Consider the following 20298-nt stretch of genomic DNA (forward strand, 5'->3'; position numbering starts at 1 on the left):
GGTATTCATTTCCCCTTCAGACTGAGGCTGACCTCGCAAGAAACTTCCCAGGAAAGCGCGTATCTAGCTCAAACAACACTCCTGTGTCTCGGCTGCCTGCTAACCCATCCCGCGTCGATCGCTTGATCGTTGACCAATTTCGAGAACAGGCCAGGGTAAGATTTCTTGAAATACTGTCTGGTGAGTTCTAATACCTGGTTAAATGCTTCATTTCTCTCTTTTTTTTTTTTTTTAAATTTTAATAGAGGGTTATAAATAGTTAGCGATTTTGGTGTTTTCAATGTGTCTGGTAGGTGCTCACCTTGATAGGGAAAATGGAAAGGCTTCGTGGTGCCCCTGTGCACGGTAACATACCCGCGACGTTGGAACACCACAGGGAAGCCATCCACGTAACACAAGCGAGGCGTAAGGATGAGATTGTTAATGCTGCTAATCCGCAGAGACCAGGAGCGCTGCGCTATAATAATGAGAAAGGTAAATACTTCCCATCTAGTAGTTCTTGGAAAATATTTTCTGAAGATTTAACTATGAAAATAAATGATTTGAATTATGCAGCAATTCTTTTATCTTCAGGGAAAAAAAAGTTGTAAGAAAAAGTCTAAACACCTGCCACTTAAGTAAAATTGTTTAAGCTTTTTGAAGAGCTTTTTTTTTTTGTTACTACATTAAACACTTTGAGGCCTTCTCCTCTTTAATAAAAGACAGCTATAAAATCTGTTTAGTGATATTATCTAACCAGAAGTAGTTCTTAAGAATGAGTACATTTTGATTTTAAGTTTATTTTTTTATTAGTGCTGTTTGGCTAATCTCTTTTCTCTTTAGCTTATAAGGTAAAAAATGTGTTGGTGCTGTGTTACTTCATGGTGTTTACCTTATCAAAGTCACAAAACCACCAGAAATTAGATTTTCTAATTCCTAACTTCTGTTAAAGTAAAGTCGGAATAATTTGCAGCAGAAGTATGTATTTCCGTAGAGACATTGTGTGCTGTTCTGCAGTGTTTTTCTCACCTGGCACAGCTGCTACTTAACTAAAAGATTAACTTCAAGAATTTACCATAAATCTGTTTTCTGACTTTGAAAGCATATTAATTGCTAAAAAGTTAACAAACTGTATCTCGTTACGTATTACAAATTGCTATTGGCAAGCAATTCTTAGAAAGTAGCCATACGATATAGAACTGAGGGAATTATGCTTTACATACTAATTTTTCTGCGAGTTGGACAAAGCAGACTTTGCTAAAGTGGCATGTTAATTGGAGGAAATGTGCTCATAACACAAACATTTTCATCTACTACTAATTTATCAGTACTAAGGCACAAGGAGAAGTTGCATTCCCTTCTAATAGAGTAGGATACATGGTAACTGCTGTTCAGTGTAATGACTGTACAGCTGCTACCTCCAAAACCTCAATGCTTAAAGGTGCAGATCATTACTTTTCTTCAGAAAATACCCATCTCAGGAAAAGGTTTCTAGAGGGGGCTCCACTTCCCTGGCCTCATATGGATCCGTGCACAGCGCTGGCCTGCGGCTTTGTGGGATAACTTCCCTCATAGGAGGGGAAAGCTTAACTGTAAAGAGTCAAAATACTTAGTTTTCACGAATTAGGTGTCAAGCATCTTCTTAATTATGTCATATACTTAAAAGTAACAGTCCTGTAAGCAAACCACCTTTAAAAAAAATACTCTGAAAGTTGTATGATATGACTTGAAATGCAAGTATAGGGCAGGAAGTAGACATCTTACAAGGAAAACCCAACACCAACCATGTTTTTGATAACACTTTATGGTCAAAGGACCTGGAACCATTATGTCAGCTGTTCTGTGTTGCCCTTGTAGTTAAAAATTAAAATTACTTCTATTGTTAATGCTGATGTTTCTAGTGTCGATATGGTTCTGAAGAATAGTGCTGCTGTTGCTTGTCTAAGTTCAGACTAAATTGCACATAGAAAAGCCTCAGGTCTGTTTTCTGCTGTGAAATAATTTTGCCCTGGGTTCTGCTGCTGATTAGGTAGCAAAAGTTTGGCAGCAGGTCAGTGCCGCTGGCAGGTAGGCAAAGGAGGAAAAAGGGATTGCCTCCAGCTCCTCTGGCTGGCCTGAAGCAGGTACTTTACTATCATACGTGTTTAATATCATTGTAGATAGAATAATTAAGCCTAATTAACGTTATCAAAGGAGACTATCGCAGGCATGGTGATTATGCCAGTGAATTTTAAACATGATTATGGTTGCTTGTAGTGTGAGATGTTAGAACTATCAATTGCAAGAGGGGAATAACTGCTGGAATTCAACCATTGCAGTAACAGGGTGCAACGTTAGCTGCTTCTTGGTCAACTTCTGTGTATTTTCAATATATTATCAGGCTTGTGTGCTAGTTTTACCCATAATATATTTTTTGGTTGCAGATGTTTTGGCTCTGGCAGGTGCCATTAGAGAGTTGGCTGCTTCCACACGCAAGGCTCGTACCGCGCTGTGGTGTGCGCTACAGATGACTTTGCCAAAAACCTCTTTAAGTGGCCCAGTACAACAGGATGACATTGAAAAGGCCTTGCAAGAGCTTCGTCCCCCAAGCACAAGCACACAAGAAAGAAACAGCGTGGAGCATGAAAAAGGAAGCGAAAAAGAACAACCTGAGGAACCCATGAGGATTCTGGATTAATAACAAATACTTGAAGGGAGGAATAGAGATGAGGATTGAGAGGGAAGGGCAAAAGGCCTGCCTAGTACTGAGGGGGGCATTTTGATGGGCTATCGGAAAGCGAAAGGGTTAAAAATAACCAATCAGTGCTGCAATTCTATTACTGTGATTCTGGTGTTGAGAGACACATCCTGTAATAGTGTTAATGCAATTTTAATATTGCTGGTTTTGCGATGTCTGCTACATAAGAATTTTATTATTAAGAGGAACTAAACAGTAGCTGAGCATTTCCTTGTCTGCTTATCCAAAGCTCTGTATCAGCTGTGACTCAAGCCATGACCTGAGAAACCAGTGAGAGCGAACTTAATTCTTTTCTTAATGATTTAATTTAGCATACTTAAAAGAAGAAAAAACAACACATTTGAAAGGTATTTAATTCAGGTGTTTTTTCTTTTGATTGTTTTGCACCATGATGTAGTTTCTTGAAGTGCCAAAGTGATCAGTAAGTAGTTTATATCCTGTCACAGAGCAGTCCACCTCCTGTAGTGTTTCTGTGAGCAGGAGTCGTTGATCATTCAGGTTATTGCTGAATTTAACGAGAACAATTGGTGTTTCCTGGTGATTCCATGAGATGCTTCAGCAGTTGTGCTGCTGATTCAGTTTCTACCTAGACCAATGTAGATTGAGATTTCATATCCTTTATTCCATATAACAACGTTTTACATCTTAAAAAAAAAAAAAAGATTTTGTAGATGTGCAGTAAGTACTGCATTAGTAGGCAATGTAAAATTGTCACTCAGGATTAAAAACTAGATGTATTGATTTCTCACTGGGTTCAGACCCATGAACTAGAGAACATAATATGCACTTAATTAGAAATATTTTTTGTTACTAATGGAAGTTCGTGGTACTATAATTTTTCAGAAACATTCCATATTTATTTTAATATGTTTATTGAATGTTTATTTAAAATTTGATTTTAGTAATATAATGTTGCATCTTTTGCCAAACCTTCCGAATAATCAGATTTAACGATTTACTCAGGAAATATGTATATTATAATATAAATACACACGTGGTATATAGGGATTTTGGGTGGGAAGGGATGTTTGCAAAATATTTACGCAAAGCTAACTATGTACTAGATTACCAAAGCTGTTTAATTCATTTTCCGCATGGAAGACTTTCACGTAATTGCTGTTAACTAGTCTCCGTTTTGTGGCTTAGACAATCAAAAGTGTCGTGTGTCAGTGTGGATGTTCAGGGTGAGAACTAGAAAGGAAAGAGGAATTCCAGTTTTGTTCGTAGGGCACGTCAATATTTTAATGCTTTAACAGCTCTCTTAATGGAACAGGATCTCTTAACACGTGCTTGTAACCAGCTGCGGCTCCTGGGTGCTGGGATATTAGCAGGTGGTTTTGGAGAGCAGGTCTTGTTTTAAAGATCTATTAAGGATGAAGAAAGGTTGAAAGACAAAAATAAGGACTTATTTGTGTTCCATAATGTTCAATGTTAAATTCAACTCTTTGTGGATAAATAGAATTGTCTCCATATATATGCACTTGCAAAATGTTCAGTAGTTTTGGATCTGTGAATGTTTCTAGAACAGATACAGACTCAGTAGTCCCATCCTTAACTGGAAGGAGGCAGTAACCACAGAATCCCGTAGATACAAGGTTACACGAGCCCCTTTGTAATGCACTGAATAGAGCTCAAAAGCTGGAGTTGACGGAAATCAGAATCTTAGTGTAGCAAGATAACTTTTTCCTAAAGAAAGTGAATTCAATTTAAATGAATATTTACAGCCTTAGCCTAAAGAAGAAAAGGTACTGAAGAGTTATTTTAGTGTTTTCCTTGTGTGCGTGGAGTTTATTTGCACAAATTAATTTCAGAATTTGCTTTTGTGAAACTAATTAACTATACTTCACAGTTTAGAAAGTGGAGTTTGCAGTATTTCAGTTAATGACTAATCTTTAATTATGGTTACTGTACTGACGGGAAGTCAGAATTTGGAAGCCTTGATCTGCTTTTCTGTTTACAGAACAATCGTGGTCCTGCGGGATTGCTTTGTGGTGGTGGATGTACAGGGCGTGGTAGGTCCTATACTGTATCGCTTGTGTGTTAATTATTATTGTGAGGGAATGTGGTCTTAATTGGTTCATACCATAGTTAATGTGCCTTCAGTCGTCTCAGTTTTCAAAACCAGTAACTGTGCTCACTCTGTTTTTTCCATTGCAGTTTAAAACCTCCCTTAAAAAGGGTTACGGTGGCTGCGTTTGGCTGCAGCTAGCACCTGGCACGCTCAGTCCCATTGCTCGTGGGACTGCCCAGCACAAAGCTCCATGGCTGCAGAGAATTATTGGGGTCAAATGTGTTCAGTACGGGACATCCCTCATCATGCCCCACACATGCAAGCACCGTGTGCTCAAGCTTCACTTTGCCTTGCTCTGCTTTCCTCGAAACCCCAGGTCTTCATATCAAAATGATTTTGTGGCCATTTCTTTAAATTATTCGAATGTGGATAGCACTGGACCTATAAAGACCTATTTCAGAATATTCAGTTCCATTGTTTTCACACCCTTTTATATTTCAGGGGAAGTAGCTCTCTATTTTATCAAGTTGCCACTTAGAGTTGCAGTAGCTCTGTTGGCAGTCATAAAATATTTTTAGCTGCCTACTGTTTAATTGTGCAACAAGGCACAAATTGTGTACGTATTGCACTGAATTGTTGGTATGAATGAGTATAACGCTTCTGCTTTTAGGGGCCAATCCTATTCATGTTTTATTGACTTTGCTGGGAGCAGAGTTGGGGTGCTAGGTTACACTTCAGCCAGAGATGGTTTTGGTTTGGACTTGGGATTGATTTTTGATTATTTTTTTTCCATTTGTAAAGCAATCAGGTAAAAAAAAAAAAAAGCAATGGATCCTTAATGTTTTAAAATCTCCGATTCATATTCCAATACGAGGTGGATTTTAAGAATTCAAGTTACTTTGTGGCCTGTGTAAATAACTGGAGTCCTCTGATGATTCGACCTTACAGTTTCCCAGAAGAAAGGGGATTTGGTCTTGCTTCAAAGACCAAATGTTTTTCTGGTAACATTTCATACCTCTGCTTTTCTTCTGTATCCACGGAGTCCCCATGGCAGTTAAGTTAGTTTGATGGGATTTACATAAACCAAAACTGAAGAAGTTGGTATTAGTTTGTCATTACTAGAACACCACACAGGGAGACTGTTTTGCCAGGGCTTTTTGAGCAGCGTGTGTCAGGTTGTGTAGTTCCTAAGCCAGCCCTATTGTTTTTTCTTCCCAGACTGACTCTTCTTTGTTGGTATTGGTATTTACCACTGCTGCTAACCTCTTTCCCTCCCTGCCTGGATGTGTGTAATTGGAAACAATTTGCCTTACAGCTTAGGAACTGTTGCTCTGGGCTTCATGAAGTCTTTGGATTCCTGTTCATGTTTCCCAGTGGTGTAGCAAACGCACGGCAGAAGATGTAGGTTGGTTGACCTGAAAGCTTTTTGAGGAACTTGCTGGCCTTTTGGCCTTCACTGTGTCTTCAGAGCAGTGTGGAAATGCTCTAGACTGTGGTGGAAAGCTTCCTAGCCTTACTCCTATGCACTTGTCCAGAAGTGACAGTGAGCACACTTTCCTGGGGCTGTTCGATCTGCTGTCCAGGCCTTCTCATGCTCAGTTTGGGGAAATACAGAAGGAAAGGGGAGCCACAAGAAGGAAGGGATCACTGAGCCACTGGAAGCCTTTCTTCCAGAGGAGAAAATCACTGTGTAGCTTAGCTTGAGACTTCCCTTGGGCTATCTGGTTGTGGGTTGTTTTTTTTAATCAGCTATTCCCCAAGTGAGAGCATTCAGCTCTGCTCAGCACGATGTATCTGGTATCTGATTTATACGAAGTCATAGCTCTAGATCTAGGATGTGGGACTTTTTTGTTTAATTGCTGTGAAGATTATGCAACTAACAAACCTTAAAGTAAAATGTGTTTGTTTAAAAGCTACCTTCTTACCTGTTCTGAGAGCTGATTTTTTTGTTTTATTCTATGTTTGGGAACTGTGATGTCAAAATGCTGCATTTTGGAGCAACCCAAAGCAGTAGGGCTTTGAGTTTTTTGTTCTTTGTATCTTTATTGCTCAGAGTATATATGATAAAATTTTATTGCCATGATATCCTATAGATTTTTTTTCTAATAATGTCATTAAAATGGAAAAAATTGAGTTTGGGATTATTTAACTTTTCAAGATTGTACATTATGTTGGACACGAATAAGGTATATGGCACCTTGGTGAATATATGAGAGCAGGTGACTTTGGAATATATATTTTTTATTGTTTTTTAAGTAGGTGCATTTGCAATTAGGTTACTGAGGGGATGGGTGCGGTCCTGCTTCCACTGAAGCCAGCAGCTTTAACAGATTTTTGTCCTTATCTGTCTTTGTCACTCTCCTGGCATGGTAGCTCGAGTTAGGTAGGCTCTTTGTAAATACAGCCTTAGTAGTTCACCTTGAACATTTGATATTGAGAAACTCCGGAAGGATGTGTTCCTGACCTTTTTGATAAGGTTTCTCCCTCTGCTGACAAACTTGGGATTAGCAGGGTTGGTTTGCTTTCTTTTAAAGCTGAGGAATGTACCCACAGCTGAAGCTTCGGCTGGGTTGAATTTGTGGGTTTCTGAGAATTTTGCACCTTGTTTTATCCTGACTCGCTTGGATGGAAAATAGAGCCTTAAGCATACCAAGACCTTGATTTATTTCCTGTGCAGTTTATTCGTCTCTGTCACCAGCACTTTCTTGTCTTGTGGAATGTTGTGTACAAATCTGGCACCTCCTCGTAGATTGCTTTCTAATTAAGAAAACAAAAATCACTTTCCTGATCGATTTTATCAGTTGCATAAAATGGAAGGTCGTTTATTTTTCTTCGTTAGCAATACTGAAATCAAAGGTGCAAAAAAAAAAATGCATTTAGTGTTTGTCTGTGCTGTTACAGATTGGAAGTGTGTGGGGTTAGGAGCAACTTTTAAAAAACTTGAGGAAATGGAGCTATAAATCCTCTCTGCTTGTTTGCCAAATGAGCATTAAAAAGGGAAATTATTCTCAAATAGTGTGTCAAAAGTTTGTTAGAAAGAATCAACCAGAGTCAATGTAAAATCATTGTCAGATGAAAGTTGCTTTACATTTTTTTACTGTATAAAATACAACCAGTTCAAAACTTGTTTATGCACAGTAATAACTTAAGGAGCGTAATTTTTTCACAGAATTAGGCTATTTCTGATATGTGTGGGAAAAATAAGTTTCCTTTTATTTTTTATGGCGGATATACAAAGATTAATAGTGTCTATATTTTAATATACTATTTGGTGTCTGAAGTATCTTTTACATGCTTGTTGGTCAAACTCATTTACTTAAAGTAGTAAATTTTACACGGCTGGTGTTGTGTTACTGCAGGAGGGTTTTGTGAGTTGATTCGTGTGATAGACCCAACAGAAATATGTGAAAGTATAATTTAGCTTAAAAAAAGGTCAATTGTTGATTATAAAAGATTTTAATCGTTGGCCAATTTTGGCTTATTTAAGTATTTCTGTAAAAACAACTGTGGATGTTGAATGAACGCTGCAGAAATCTTACTTCTACCTCTTGTGTGATGTTCTTAAAATTATACTTCACACATCTCTTTGGGATGTACTTTGACGTTACAGAAAGTTGGTACACCTGAACTTGTGAATTTCATGTGCTTTCTCTTTTTTTTTTTCCTGTTAGTAGTTTCACGTGGAACACCAGGATGCCTTGTGGCTGAGGCTAGGTTCTGTTCACTCGTGTAAAGTAGCTTCAGGCAAGCTGTGCACACTCACGCACCGTTTCTGTTGAGCAAAAGGTACAGCAGTTGAGAGATGAGGTTTGTGTTACATGTGTGAAAGTCTTGGAAATACGAGAATTCTGTAATAAATCATGGCCAGTGTAATTTTCTAGTCTTTTTATGTACACGATTGATTCCTTTTATTTAAAAAAAATCAACTGTGTTGTATGGATGTTCCTAATAAACAGTTACAGCTCGTTGTTTCGTTTAGTTCACCACTATTTATCAGCTGCTGTTCTCCATGGGGATTATTTTGTGGGCAATTCTGCCACAAAAAAAGACATGTTACGCGTTCTGCTTTAACACAGTTACAAAAATTAAAACTCTTCATGTTTTATGACTCTGATCTTACTCCTTTAGCAAACTCTGTGGGTGAAGAATGGGCAGTTCTGAGTGTTTGTTGTGCCTGGGTCTAAGGAATACCCTCTGAGCTGTATGTGAGGTCACATACAGATTTGTTTCAGAATGTAGAATTGCATCAAAGAGTTGAAAATAAAATAATCTTTAGTTGTACTTCCAGTAAATTGTACTCATCACTTCACACAGCATTATTTGGGGTGGGGCTGGGTGGGAAGTGCTGATGAATTCGGCACATTTCTCAAACCAAACTACCAAGTGTCTTAGTTCTTTTGGTGTGTTGAAATTTTTACAAGCAGTAACAGAATTCCTGTGTGCTGAATATCCTAAAAGGCACTGAAAGAGTGTGTGCTTTGCAAGTCACGGACATGCAGATTTGTACTTCCCCTTGTGCCCTCAGCAAGACGACTTTTGGCAAATCTCAGGTACGTGGAAACTTTAAATTCTGGGCTTACTCATTGACAGGGTGTGTGTGTGTGCGCACATCAGGTGTTTAAATATTTAAAAAAAAATAAAAAATTATTGTTGATTAAATCATGAACACTTTCTTTATTCACACTGGGTCAGCAGTTCTTTACGGGTTTTCAAGGATCCCATCTATTCTGCATATAATAGCTGAACACTTCATAAGGGTCAAGGGTGATTTTCTCTCGACAACACGTAGACACGTAATGTGAGCCTGGCAGGTCACATTGGCTGAAAGGGCCCATGTTTTTTCCCCTAGTTAGAGATGGGGCATAAGCTGACTATCTCTTGTTACTTATGTTGCTGATGAGATTAATCCTGTCTTGCATACTTCATGGATATATTACTGGTAGCAAGTCAAGCCTTGCACAGCCAATGTAAGGATTCAGCTTGTTTGTCTTCTGGAGTCTAGTGTGAAATTTCAAACCTTGCAGGGAATAAATGTTCCTTCATTTAGAGTTTAAAACTTTCTTACAGCATTTTCTTTGCTGGTGGCATGCAGGAAACGAATAAAATTTCCATTAAAACAAATGTATTAAGATTTTATGGTGTTTTGAATAATTCAAATCTGTAATCTGCAAGCAGCGCATTTCTACATTGAAATGATTTATGTATGTTAGATATCTTAACGTGATGTCATTGAGCTCTTTTTTCCATAGCTCAGCTTTGCAAGAGTTCCACCAAAACCAAAGCTCTACAAACTAATTTGGTTCTTGTTTCTGAAATCCCCAAGTTCTTGCATTTCCTGTATTGCACAGATTCTTGTGGCACCTGGGACGTGTACATGATGGTGCAGGATGACGGCAGCAGTGTCAGATGTGGCTCGAGGAGGGAGGTCGCAGTGGTTTCCTGAGGCATCCCACTGCACCTGCCTGTGTTTGGGTTGAAGTCTTTGCTTGGGGATTGATCAAGGGATGTCACTTCTGGCAAGCCATAGGAATTTAGGTTACTAAACAACCTCAGTGCCACTACAGCTGTGGTGGCTTGCATGATAACATAAGAGAAACATTTGAAGTCTTCCTATAAAAACGCCTAATTTATCACATCTTTAGAGGAATGTGCCTCTGCTGATGAGTATCTCTACTTTTGCTCAAGTACAGCTAGGTTGCTTTGATGCTTGTTCCAAAACACCTGTAATGGAATAGTCGCAGCTATTTCAGTACAACCATGCTGGCCACTTGCCTGGGAAGATGCTTCGGAAAACAGCCACAGTGAAATGTTCTGGTCTGTTACTCACCCCCGTATTAATCTGATAACGTTTGGTTATCTTATGGTAGTCATTAAATAATGTGAGCTGTAAGTATGTGGCATATGTATTTGGTAGCTTGGTTTGTATTTTACAAAGACATTTAATTTTGTTCTACTGTTAGGATTTGAGTAATAGTCCCATATAAAAACACTTTCCATGGTACTAGCTTGTAAAAGTTCCTGAGAAGACCTTTGACTTCTGGCTGATGAATCATGATGTGTATAGATAGATAGATAGATCTCTGTTTCATGAGTGTTGAGTTGCAAGATATACACAGCCCAGTAAGTGAGGAATTCAGTTACACTGTATGTTTTCCTAAAAGAAGCATCATTCCTTTACACTGCTTAAGGAATAAATTTGTTGCACTCGGTGATACTGCAAGTAGATCATAAGCAAACGGAAAACTGAAATGTTTGTTTTTATTTGTTTAGGATTGGTGCCTGGAAAGCAGAAGATGGACGTGCTGAATGAAGAAAACAGATTTGGCATAAAGACCTCAGTCTAGCTGTTAAAAGGGAAGTAATGACCAACCAGAAAAGTGGTAGTGTCGTCTTAATTTCCTCACTAATGTGTTGTCCTAGAAACAGATCTAGCTTGTCCTAGCAATGGGAGTACCAGTGTACCAGCTGTTGGGATTTTTTTCCTCCTAATAGAGCCACTGACTGCCTCATCAATTTTATTACAAAACATTATTTCAGATGGTTCTTTCAGCCTGCCAAGTAGCTTCTGCTGTTTTGTTTTTTTTTTTCAATATACAGTTCCCAGATAGTTCTGCCTTGGGTAAGCCATTACTGAAGGTAGTACATAACATATAACTCAAATGCAGCTCTTCACCACCTCTCCCTTATTCCTTCCACCCCCCTTTCCTTGCCTCCACCCCAATTTGTGACTTTTCTAGTCTTTGGTGGTGGTCGAAGAATCTGTCACAGCAAACCATTGATGTTGCATTTAAAAAACAACAAAAAAAAAACTTTCACGAATTGTGAACTTGAATGTGAGGCTAGTAGATTTTTGCTTTTAACATAAGATTTTTAACTCAGTTCCATCATTTTATTGTTTCACTTTGTGTTGTTCAAGAAAGCAAGATAAGTATAATATTGAATATAATATTATAATAATATTTATTTTCTTTTCATATATCTGCACACAAATCAGGAGCCAGTGTAGTTCCTACTGTGACTTTATAGATGCAGGTAGCTGGAATATGGGCTCTAATAGCAGATTTTTCCCAACAGTGATTTTGCCTTTAAATTTCTGTATGGTTTTGTGAGTGCAAGAGTGCACGTGTGTCAGAACAACTGGCTACCAAGTGACTGACAATCTGGAAATTCCCTAAATACATCTTCAGTGACAATTCTTCACAGAGCTTACAGCTTGTTTGAAACAAATATAATCTTTCTCATTTTCTGTTTCCTTCTTTATTAGCATGATTGCATTAGAGGCCAGGCTTCCCACTGCCTGTTCCCTCACAGCTAGCTGGTTTTGTGCAGAGCTCTGCGTGTAAGACACGCGATGTGGAGGAGCTGTATGGGCATCCTGACTTACAGAAATAATTCCTTACAGCATGAGCTTTAAATTTGCTTATAAGCTGTTCTGAGAAATGTAGATGAGATTAAGGGCTTCTGAAACTTGCAGGGTTATGTTTCCATCAATAAGTAGAAGAAAAGAGTGGCTTCTGTAGGTAAGAGTGAGTTTCAGTTCTTATGTAGGCAGTGTTGCATATGTAGTTGTCTAATCTTCTAGAAGCTCATATATTACATAACTCTCAGGACCCACTTCTGATTTCCCTCTTCTATCTTGCATTTTTACAGACTTACTGAATGAAAGAGTTCCTTCTGGTTTCTGTGGTAGGGAGGCAGGCAAGGCAGTTCTTGATGTAAATATAGGAGGACTCAAGCTCTGCTTGAGTTTAAGTCAGTGTGGTTGTATTAGCGTGACAGTAAAAGCTTCTGGTTAATACTGCAATATAGGATACACTAAAATCACTGTGAAAAATAGGATTGCAAAAGACTTATCAGAACCTTAAACGAAGATGTGTGGACAACCAATATAAAAAGTTTTAGAAAAACAATCTAGCTGAATTGATAGAGCACCACTTCATTGTTTCTGTGATCCTGTTTTCAACAAATACTTAATGTGTAGCCTATTTGCATGGGGCTTGTGGTGCAAAAGATGACTTTATCCTGTCAGATCACCATAACAGAGGCTATAGGGCAATTACATCAAGACTCAAATGTCCAGAAGAACAAATGGCTTAGTTGGAAGGATTAGCCATATGAAACTTCAGGTGTTGAGGAGGGAAATAAACTGTCTTGCTGGTGTCAGAGGTTTTTATCAGAATACTTAAGTAAAATGTTCATGGTCACCTATCACAAGGCAGTGTATTAGCAGGAGGATGATGGTGTCTGTGTCACTACAAGCTCAGCTAATGATGAAGTACAACAGTTGGGTGATCTGGAGAGGCAGAAGAAGGGATGAGGTGATGGTCAAACACCAGTGTTCTGGAGGCACTGGGACAAGCCTTGGATGAGGTCTGAAGAAGGTTTGGCTTCTAACTTTGCTATGTTGGCAAGAGCTAGTGAACTACTGACACTCAGTGATAGAACACTTGGTCAGAGGAGCGTACTATGATAATGTTTTGGACCCTTGCCTTCATGAAAATGTCAGGTGCTTAGAAATAAATGCTGCTTTTTGAAAAACAAGGGTAATAAATAACTACCTGTGCTCTTCAAGAATGCATGTCTTCAGGAGGTAGGGAGTGTTTTGAAGAGGTGAAATTTATGAGAAAGGAAGGGATGAGAGAAAATACAAAGAAAAACATCCATGGAAGACATAGTGAGATCTTAAAAGCAATGGAAATGTTTTATGAGGACAATTTTATTTTCAGAAGTGAATGTTTTCTACAAATAATATTATTTAGCAATGTCAATTGCACTGCCCTCGGTGTAAAAGAAGAAATATATCTGGTGCCTGTCTCTAGTAGTGCATTTTTGTCCTCTTCATGAGTCGATCTAGAAACTAATGATGCCTAATCTTCCTTTTATTCCCTTTACATCAAAAATGATCCATGTAACATCTAGGAAGTCTTAGACAACTTTCAGGGACAGAAGTATTGTACAAAACCGAAGAGAAGAACTGATTAGCTCAGGATCATGAAATACGTAAGCTTGGAAGAGACTTCTACAGTATCTACTTCTATGCCTGCTCAAAGGAGGGCCAATTTCATAGCCTGGGGCCTTGTCCACTCCAATTCTGCATTTCTCCATGGATGGAGATCCCCCAGGTTCTCTGGGTGCTGCACCACTCGTAAGGAAGGCTTTCATTTTTCTTGTATCCAGTCTGGCTTCTACTTGTGACTCTTCTTTGTGTCTTGTCCTTTTCCTCTATCTATCAGAAGAGTCTGGCCATGTCTGTTACAGCTCTGTCTCCCTACCCTTTGGGTTCTGGTATGTGTTGGTAGAGCTTAGGAGGAATGTCAGATCGTGTAATGGAAAGTGGGTACTGGTAAATGTTCCTTCAAAGGTTTATCAGCTGTACCAAGACTAGTGGGAGCACTTTACATACGGCTGTACAGGGAGGTGCTACCTTGCTTGCTTTTCACCTGGGCTCATATGCAGGAGGCTGGGAGGAGTTTAGGTATAATGGATGGGGCTGCTGTGTGCAGAGGGATTTGAGTTATGCATAGAGAAATGCTGGCACCCCTGTTCAGGATGGAGCCAAGGTAATCAAGGTTTGTAGGATACCTAGAAACAGAGCTTGGCTGTAAGGTCAGGCTTCTAGTTGGGATGTATGTGTGTGCCTGAACAGGAATGAGCCTAGAGAAATAGTCAAGAAAAGCTGTGGTGTGAAAAAGATGCAAGGAGCAAGCGATTTAATGATGATAAACATTTTACAATTATATGAATGATAAAAAAGATTGAGGAAAGGATTGGCTGAACATTCAGTAAAGCAGGGGAGGTGTCAAAACATCTTTGAAACTTTTTATTTTTACCCAGTAAAAGGAGGCTGCAGCCAGATGTATGATGTAGTGTCAGAACAAAAGGCTTTATGGAGCAGGCTCTGCTTTGGGCACACTGACATTTTTCTGAAAACTCGATTCTGACAGGGTGAATCATGACCTTGGCAAGTCAGATTTAGAGCTCCACAATCACAGATTTGAGAAGAGGTCTGAGAAATATATGAAGTTCTTTGAGAGGGAAGACGTTAATAACAATTGAGTGCTCAGTGACAGCATGGGTATAGTTGTCCAGGTGCAGTTCTGTGAAGGATTTGGGGATTACTGGGAAGCACGAGTAGATTTGGGATCAGCAATGCCCGGCTCTTGTGAAACAGCGGAGTCCATCCCGGGATGGACTGGTTAGTGTTAGGTCAGAGGTTGGACTAGGTGATCTTGGAGGTCTCTTCCAACCTAGATGATTCTGTGATTTGGGGATGCCCAAAGGGACTGGCAGGCTCTAGCATGGCCCAAGTCATCCTGCTGGTCTGCTTCCCCAAGGGCTTTGCCAAGCGTTGGCCATCGCGCATAAAATTCATGCAGACAGATGGATTTGGTCCAGCTGAGAGGAAAGAAAATCACCGGTGGGTCGGAACTGGGGCTGCCCAGGCTAAAGAGAAGGTAAGTGGAGGTGGCAGTCTGCAGCCACGTCAAGGCTTCCTGCCAGAACAGAAGGGCACAAAGTGTCTTTCTTATTCAGGGCATATAAGGTTAAGTTATGGGACAGATGTTTCATATTTTCTGCATAGAAATAGGTTTAATGTTAAGCGCAGGAAAAGACAGAAAAAGATGGCATAGGAACCTTTGTAAGATTTTGTTGTTGTTGAAGCCTTTAATACTAAGCCAGGCAAGCATGTGTCAATTTTGTTTTTTTTGTTATTGTCTGTCCACAAATTATTTTTTTCTCAAATTCTGGAAAGATGCCTTTAAAAAAAAAAAGTTAATCCATTACCTTTTTTTTTTTCTCAAATACTTAAATTTCCCTTTGTACTATGGTCATTTTCTGTGAAAGCTAAATACATTGAGAAGGAAAAAGGTGACACCTTTTAAGACTTTTGTTACAGCATCACTTTGAAAAAACAAAAACCTCCTGGAGGGAGAAAGAGGTTTGTATTTTGTTTCTTTTTGTTACTGTTGTTTTATTTTTCTCTTTTGATGAAAATCTGCCTCTTTATGCAAAATATGTAGCACTTAAGAGGAATGTTGCAATCAGACTTAATGCCCTAGGCCTTGCCAGTTAGAGCAATTCAAAGAATTTCATTGATTGCTTGAAGGAAAAACAAGCACAGCTCATTTCGTTTTCTGCAAGCTGTGGTTAAATCACTTTGGAATCCTTTTGCTTTCAGCTTAGAATTCAGATGAACAACTCTGGAGCTCAAAGATACAAACGTTTCAAGCACGAGCAAAGGATTTTCTCTATTTTAAAACCACATGAATAGAAACTGCTCCTTAAAGCACAGCTCCCTGATGTTTGGAGGGACAGAGAGGAAGAAGACATCCTTGTGGAAGAGCTGGCTGTTGGCTTCACAAAGGGTGAGAAGGGACAGGTATCATGCCTGATACTGGTGTTTTGTGTTTTCATTCAAATGCAGGTCACTTCAACCTATTCATCAGTCTATCAATAATTTATTTCTATAGTTTCAAACATTTGTTAGTTCATACAAAGCTCTTCCTTTAGTTTATATCTGCAATGCTGTAGCTTCTAGGTAGATAAATAACTCCTTGCTACTTCAGTTCATCTCGCTTTAGAGACCTTTGTTCAGGGTATCTCAGGAAGTCTACTGAAGTGAAGAGATCTGGGATGAGTTGGAGTCCAGGAAAGCAATTGCTAGTGCAAGAAGATGGAGAGGTATCACTCATTTGTGTGGTGCCTGGGAATGCCACTCCGGAGTACTGGCAGGCACGGTAAGAGGAGCTGCAAGGAGATGAGTTAAGTGATGGGATAAATGCTCCATGGAAATATGCTTGGAGAAGAGAAAAGTGAGAAGGAGTCTTAATGCGTGTAACTATCTGAAGGGAGGGTGTTAAGAGGATGGGATCAGTCTCTTTTCAGTGATGCCTGGTGACAGGACAAGGTAATGGGCACAAAGTGAAACACGGGAGGCTCCAGCTGAATATGGGAAAGTATTTTGTTACTGTCAGGGTCACAGAGCACTGAACAGGCTGCCCAGGGAGCCTGTGGAGTCTCCTTCTCTGGGAGTATTAAAAACCCATCTGATGGATGCCATCCTGTGCACAGCTCTGGGTGATCCTGCTGGGCAGGGGGTTGGGCTAGATGATCTCCAGGGGTCCCTTCCAACCTCGACCATTCCGGGGCTTGGTGATGTGCAAAGGTGTGGAACAATTCAAACAAGAAAACTTATGAACTAGATGGGCAGACTTCAAATCAAATGGAAAACTGTCCAGAGTCCCAGGTTCAAAGGGATTCAGTTTTTCACCTTCCATCTGGCTGGCAGGCTGTTCACTTGATAACAAAGCCTTACAGTTTTCCTGTCCTTATCTCCTGAGGCTCAGCATTAGGTACCCACCTCAGGAGATAATTTCTCCCTTTTTTTTCCTTGCCTGTGCTTTCTGATCAAACTGTGTTCGTATTGATAGCGTGAACTATATCAGGAACTTTTTAGCATCTTCGGGTTCAGGATTGCAAAGCTCTCTTGATGATACCACAAGCCAGGATGTGTCTACTTCTGCCTGGGCTTTCTCTATCAACTGGAGGAACTTACGTGGTGTTTTCCTAAGATCTAGGTGCCTTCCCCCCTCAATCTTAAGCTTCATACTCATTTTTTTTGACCCACTGTGGGTAATTTCTGGCTGTATTTTGACTCATAAGGAGTGGGGAGCATGAGGCTGTAGCACACCACCTTTCTGCAGTGTCTCTTTGGTCCCTTTTACTCTTAACAGCCTCTGCTTTCAAAATCCCTAATACCACTCCCACTTGCTCCCCTGCTGGTGTTTTTGTCCTCTGGAAAGTGAGTAAACACAACACGTTGTTGTGCCTTCAGCTGACCCATGTCCTCAGACATGCAGAATGTTATCTGTTTTGTTTCCTGCCAAAAATAAGCATATCTCACAGCCCATTCCCGATAGCCATGTGGAGGTGAAGTGGTTGTGGGGGACTCTGCTAGGCTCTGGCCTAATTCCCATATCATTAGCAGAACTGAGTTTTAAACTCAAAATTGTGAGCCTTGAGTGCTAGTAAGAGTTAGCACAAGATGCGTGTTGAGGAAATAGTTTAAAAAAAAAAAAAAACGGCAGTTTTACAGGTAGAAAATAGTATCTTGGGCCTGTGAGATGCAACGCGTGTGCAACTCAACACCATTTCTGCCGACGCCGTGCACAACAGATTCGTTCTGCAAAAAGGGAGATATAGTGAGGGTTATTAACTCACTGCTTGTTCGCCGTTGTAACAACTCTTGCCTGGGAGGCTATAAATAAACCCACTATTGATCTGATGCCTTTTGAAAGAGGCATTACTCCTGCGAGTGTTGATAAGCTGGCAACAGCCCGCTCCTGAGTCCCTGCTTCACATTTATCACTTGGCTCTGGGACGGGCTCTGGAGAAGCAGCCCCGAGCCCTGCTGTCACCACAGCCTGTCCCCCACACCACCGACCACACGCCCCTCCAATGTGTCCCCCCTTGTCGCTGGACTGTCCCAGCGAGTCCCTAAAACGCTGCCCTTTCGCCTCTGTCCCGCAGGAAACCTAATCTCCCCGGTAAATGACACCCGGAGCTATTTTGGAGCTGGGCTGCAGAGGGAAAAGCGAAGCACGTCAGCGATTTGACGGGAGGAGGACAAGCGAGAGGAGGGGTGGGGAGGGGGTGGCACAGCCTAACCCCGAGCCGCAAAGGCACCGCCGGGGGACTTGGGGGGACCTCCTGCTGCACGTCCCTGTCCTCGCTGGGGTTTCTGTTTTATTTTGCTGAAGGGGAAAGGGGGGAACCAAAAGCAACATGGTCCCCCCACGTCTTCTGTTCCCCGTTTCCCCCTTCCCCCTTCTGTCATCTCAGTAGGAAGCGGCTGTTACCCTGCCCAGAGCTTTTTACCTCCTCAGACCCTGACAAGACTCCAGGTAAGACCTAAACCTTCAGCTAAAGAGGAGTAGGCTCGGGGAATCTGGTATTTCGGAGAGAGTGGAGGACGGTGGTCCTAGCTGAGGGAGGGTGAGCTTGTTCCTCTGTCAGTGTTTCTGGGCTGGAGTTATGTCTCGTCTCGCGAAACGTATTTGAAGATGGAGCTGAAGACAGAGGAAATCCATCCTTCTGCTGGTCTGAAGCAACTATGGATTTGCTTCGCTTAATTATTTCTGGCCTTGTTAGCAAAAGAGCAAAGATCGGCCTCCAAAGGAGAGGAGAAAAGAGAGGAAAGCCAGGTTTAAAGCTGGTGGTTGTACTTGGTGCATTTTCTCCTCAAACTGGTAAGAGCAGTGTGCGTGAAGAGCCTGGAATAAATAAGGTTCCTGCAGAGAGGTGGCAGCAAGGAGTGTTTTTTTTTTTTTTTAAAAGAATTATTTCCAGGGCATAAAGCCTGCGCTGCTTTTCTCCTCAGCAAGAACTTTTTTTCCTCTGAGCTTCTCTCCAGTGTCAATACCAATTGAAAGCACAGCCCCCCCACCCTCCTCACATTTCTACAAATGGCTCTGACGAGAGATGGGGAGAGATGGAGCTCGACAGCTGAGGCTATTTTCGGCCCTACAGCTCAATGGGGTGGAGTGGCTGTAATGACAATGACGTCCACCCGTTAAAATACAAGCGCTGGGGCCGCAGCCTCGTGGCTAATTGTCACGGAGGGAATTCTTTGTCCCTGCAGCAGTTGTGATCCTGAAACTCCCTCACATAGGAAATCACACATGGTAAAACTCAAGGCAGTGCTTCCAGGTTAATAAAAGCCAGTTTCCTTCTCTGTTAATGCTGGTGGTGATGTATTTAAGGGTTGGGATTATTTGTTTCAGTGCTGGTAAGAGCCTGTGGTCTTTGTGGATATCCATGCAACAAGCGACAGAAAGTAAGAAAATGGTTTCAGATTGTACCAAAAGGGGTTTAAGTTGGACATTAGGAAGAATTTATTCACAGAGGTGGTGGTCAGGGATGGGAACTGGCTGCCCAGGGACGTGGTGGAGTCCCCAGCCCTGGAGGTATTTCAGAGATGCACGGACGTGGCGCTGAGGGATGTGATGTAGTGATGGGACCTGGGAGGTCAGGTTTGTGGTTGGACTTGCTGACCCTGAAAGACTTTTCCAACCTAGATGATTCTATGATTTAATGTGTAAGGGAGAGAAATGTACATGTACACATCCAGGGGGTGTGTGTGCATGGAGAGGAAATGTGTATTAGCTCAACTGTGGAATAGTGCTGCCAACTTCAGGCATGTAAAACTCCAGCCTTCAAAACTGTAAGACTAATGAAGTAATATAAATCCGTGTGAATCTGCTGTTTTTCTGAACCTTTCAAGCTCACCCAGCTCACACTGTCATTCCTTGCCATCTGAGCAGACGTTGGGGTGCACCTACGGCAGGGGTTCTGCCATAGCCATTTGCCTCCTGGATATATTTTAATCAAAATCCAGTTGGAGGAAATCTGTGATAAACTTGCTAGGGTTTGCATCACTCCTTTTCTGTCCCCAGGGTGGCAAACCCAGAATTTTTGTCTTTCCCCTCTACTCATATCCTGCATTTTCAGCCCCGTGAAGCAGTGATGAGCATCGCCACATGCCTAAGAACTCCCCTGCATTGTAGCTATT

The 20298-nt window shown here is 40.9% G+C and overlaps 2 protein-coding genes across 33 annotated transcripts in view; both read left to right on the top strand.

Annotated features, from left to right (window-relative positions):
- The window catches only part of LOC137852023 (meiosis-specific coiled-coil domain-containing protein MEIOC-like), a 29305-nt gene extending 20595 nt beyond the window's left edge, over positions 1 to 8710 (top strand). For 5 of the 6 annotated variants that reach the window (XM_068673219.1, XM_068673218.1, XM_068673220.1 and 2 more), the window contains 3 exons: positions 21 to 155; positions 294 to 474; positions 2403 to 8710. In XM_068673219.1, coding sequence (XP_068529320.1) covers positions 21 to 155; positions 294 to 474; positions 2403 to 2656 — 570 coding nt within the window. In that variant the 3' untranslated portion in view covers positions 2657 to 8710. The remainder of the gene's footprint in view (positions 1 to 20; positions 156 to 293; positions 475 to 2402) is intronic. The other variant, XM_068673223.1, reaches the window with a different exon arrangement.
- A 9668-nt stretch (positions 8711 to 18378) lies between these two features.
- The window catches only part of OBSCN (obscurin, cytoskeletal calmodulin and titin-interacting RhoGEF), a 188970-nt gene continuing 187050 nt past the window's right edge, over positions 18379 to 20298 (top strand). For 22 of the 27 annotated variants that reach the window (XM_068673234.1, XM_068673235.1, XM_068673243.1 and 19 more), the window contains exon 1: positions 18380 to 18631. The gene's annotated coding sequence lies outside the window, so the exon portion shown is untranslated. Of the gene's footprint in view, positions 18632 to 20298 lie in introns of all 27 variants that reach the window. The other 5 variants (XM_068673247.1, XM_068673248.1, XM_068673261.1 and 2 more) reach the window with 3 other exon arrangements.

The sequence above is a fragment of the Anas acuta genome, chromosome 2, assembly GCF_963932015.1.
Source record: "Anas acuta chromosome 2, bAnaAcu1.1, whole genome shotgun sequence".
NCBI lineage: Eukaryota > Metazoa > Chordata > Aves > Anseriformes > Anatidae > Anas > Anas acuta.